At 56.1% G+C, this 1,984-nt stretch overlaps 1 protein-coding gene across 1 annotated transcript in view; it reads right to left on the bottom strand.

Moving 5' to 3' along the window:
* Positions 1-1,984, bottom strand: part of CCND2 (cyclin D2) — a gene marked incomplete at its 5' end in the record, with an annotated part of 32,645 nt that overhangs the window by 28,900 nt on the left and 1,761 nt on the right. The window contains one exon of the mRNA XM_021707856.1: positions 25-184. Coding sequence (XP_021563531.1) covers positions 25-184 — 160 coding nt within the window. The remainder of the gene's footprint in view (positions 1-24; positions 185-1,984) is intronic.

The raw sequence follows: 1,984 nt of genomic DNA, 5'->3' as shown, positions 1-1,984 counted from the left end.
GGGGGGGGGGGGGGGGGGTCTTACCGGTGGCGCACAGGGCAATGAAGGTCTGCGCGTGCTTGCGGATCAGAGACAGCTTCTCCCGCTGCTGGGGCAGCTTGCGCAGGATGTGCTCGATGAAGTCATGGGGGGTGACGGCCGCCAGGTTCCACTTCAACTTTCCCAGCACCACCAGCTCCCACTCCTGGAGGGGACAGCAAGAGGGGCGGAGGATAAAGCCCGAGGCTGGCCTGGTGTCGGGGGCTGGAGCCCTGGAGGATAAAGCCGCGAGCCCGGCCCGCCCTAAGGAAGCTCGTCCGGACACGGCTGCCGGGTCCGAGGCAGGGCCCGGCGTCCGCGTGTCCCAGAAACGTCGAAGGTGCCGATGGCTCTGCTCGTGCTTCCAACGTCAGGCTCCACGGAAAATAACGAGAGCCCGGGTGGCCGTTGCCAAGACTCTGCTTTCCTCGGCTTCTTTTCCCCTCCAGCTGCCCGGCCCCCACCCAATGCTGGCTTCCAGGCAATACTGCTGCCCGCCCACCCAGAAAGCTGAACGTTCGAACCTACGCTGAGACGCGGCCAAGGTCATTGTGGCCTCTGGGCTGTAACGTATCATTTATGTCGCTATCGCTGGATTAATAGTCTTTCTAATCCTCATGGAAAAATGATGCCTGCAGATAGAGCTCAAACTAAGGTTCCTTGGCCTCACTTCTTGGCAACCTATCAGACTGCGTTTCCTTGGTGCCAGAAAGTGGCATTTTTCTCCTTGCTGCTAAAACGTTCCCCTTTGACACATCACGCAGACATCTTGGGGATGTGACACTCAGCCCTTTGGCCTAAATGTTTCCCGGGCCCCTGTCATCGTGACTCAAGGACTGCATGGCCACTCGCAGCCTACTTCACAGATGGAGGTGATTTGGGCCAAGGCAAAAGCGCTTGGTCAGAGTCACAGAACCCTTCAGTCCAAGGGCCAGGACAACACAACCGTCTCTCCTGGGCCTCTGGCCAGCAGACCACCTGGCAGAGAACCTTGCTTCTCTCTTTTACTGAGATACTTACGGGAGCTTGTGCTCCGAGGGAAACGGTTCAACAATAAGACCTTAAAAATACGGTATGTGACTTCGGAGAGAAGATACGCCCATCAAGTAGTTGTCTTCGGAAGAATGTGAGACAGGGACCAGCATGCACCCCACGCTCCTGTTCACCCCAAGACCCCAGAATTCCTTCCACTTGCTGAGCCAAGGGCCAGAGGCTGGAGCAACCCGTGCTCTGTCCAGGCCTCACGTGGCAGCACTAGCTAGCTGTGTGGTCTGGGGCGATTCCCTTTCCCTTCACAGGCCTCAGCTTCCTCATCTGTAAACTAGGAGGACTCTTCCAGATCCCAGCTTCTAGGATAAAGAGACAGGGAGTGGGAAAAAGCCAGGATTATTTGGAGCGATATAAATCAGCTTGGCTAGTCCTTGAAAAATGGGGGCGTCCTGAAGAAACACCTCAGCTCGCCCTCATGTTGAAACACGTGAACCCAACGAAGATGACTTTTTCCTGCTCTCCCCCGAGAAAGGCAATTCTAACATGTTGTTTTTTTTTTTTTCTTTGCAAGCTTTAAAATCTGCCTTGGCTTTGGATGGAGACTTGGGAGAAAGAGAGAAAGAGGAAAAAAAAAAGTGCTGATAGACAACGGAAGCACCAGCATCTCCAAAGGTGGCTTGAAATCGCGGCCCTTCCTTCTCGCGGGGGAATGTGAGTATGAACCGCTGGTCTCGCACCATTATTAAAGGCAGCAGAACTGCCCGAAGAAAGCACCTTTCTGGGCCTCTCGGACCAGACCAGAGGCAGCTGAAATCTGGCAGCGGTTCAAAGGTGAAGTCATCCGGGCTGCATTCTCGGCGATTCCGCCCCCAGCCCTGCGCGTGTCTGCCGCTAGATGGCGGCACCGCCCCAGAAAGGAGGGCGCCTCACAAAGAGCTCGGTGGAAGCAGCCAGGCTCAGCCCTGCCCGGGGACTC

This window comes from Carlito syrichta, unplaced genomic scaffold (assembly GCF_000164805.1).
Source record: "Carlito syrichta isolate Samal-C Ts95f unplaced genomic scaffold, Tarsius_syrichta-2.0.1 Scaffold126530, whole genome shotgun sequence".
NCBI classification, from domain to species: domain Eukaryota; kingdom Metazoa; phylum Chordata; class Mammalia; order Primates; family Tarsiidae; genus Carlito; species Carlito syrichta.
Note: the sequence above shows the minus strand (reverse complement) of the source record. Positions and strands in the feature narration are given on the sequence as shown.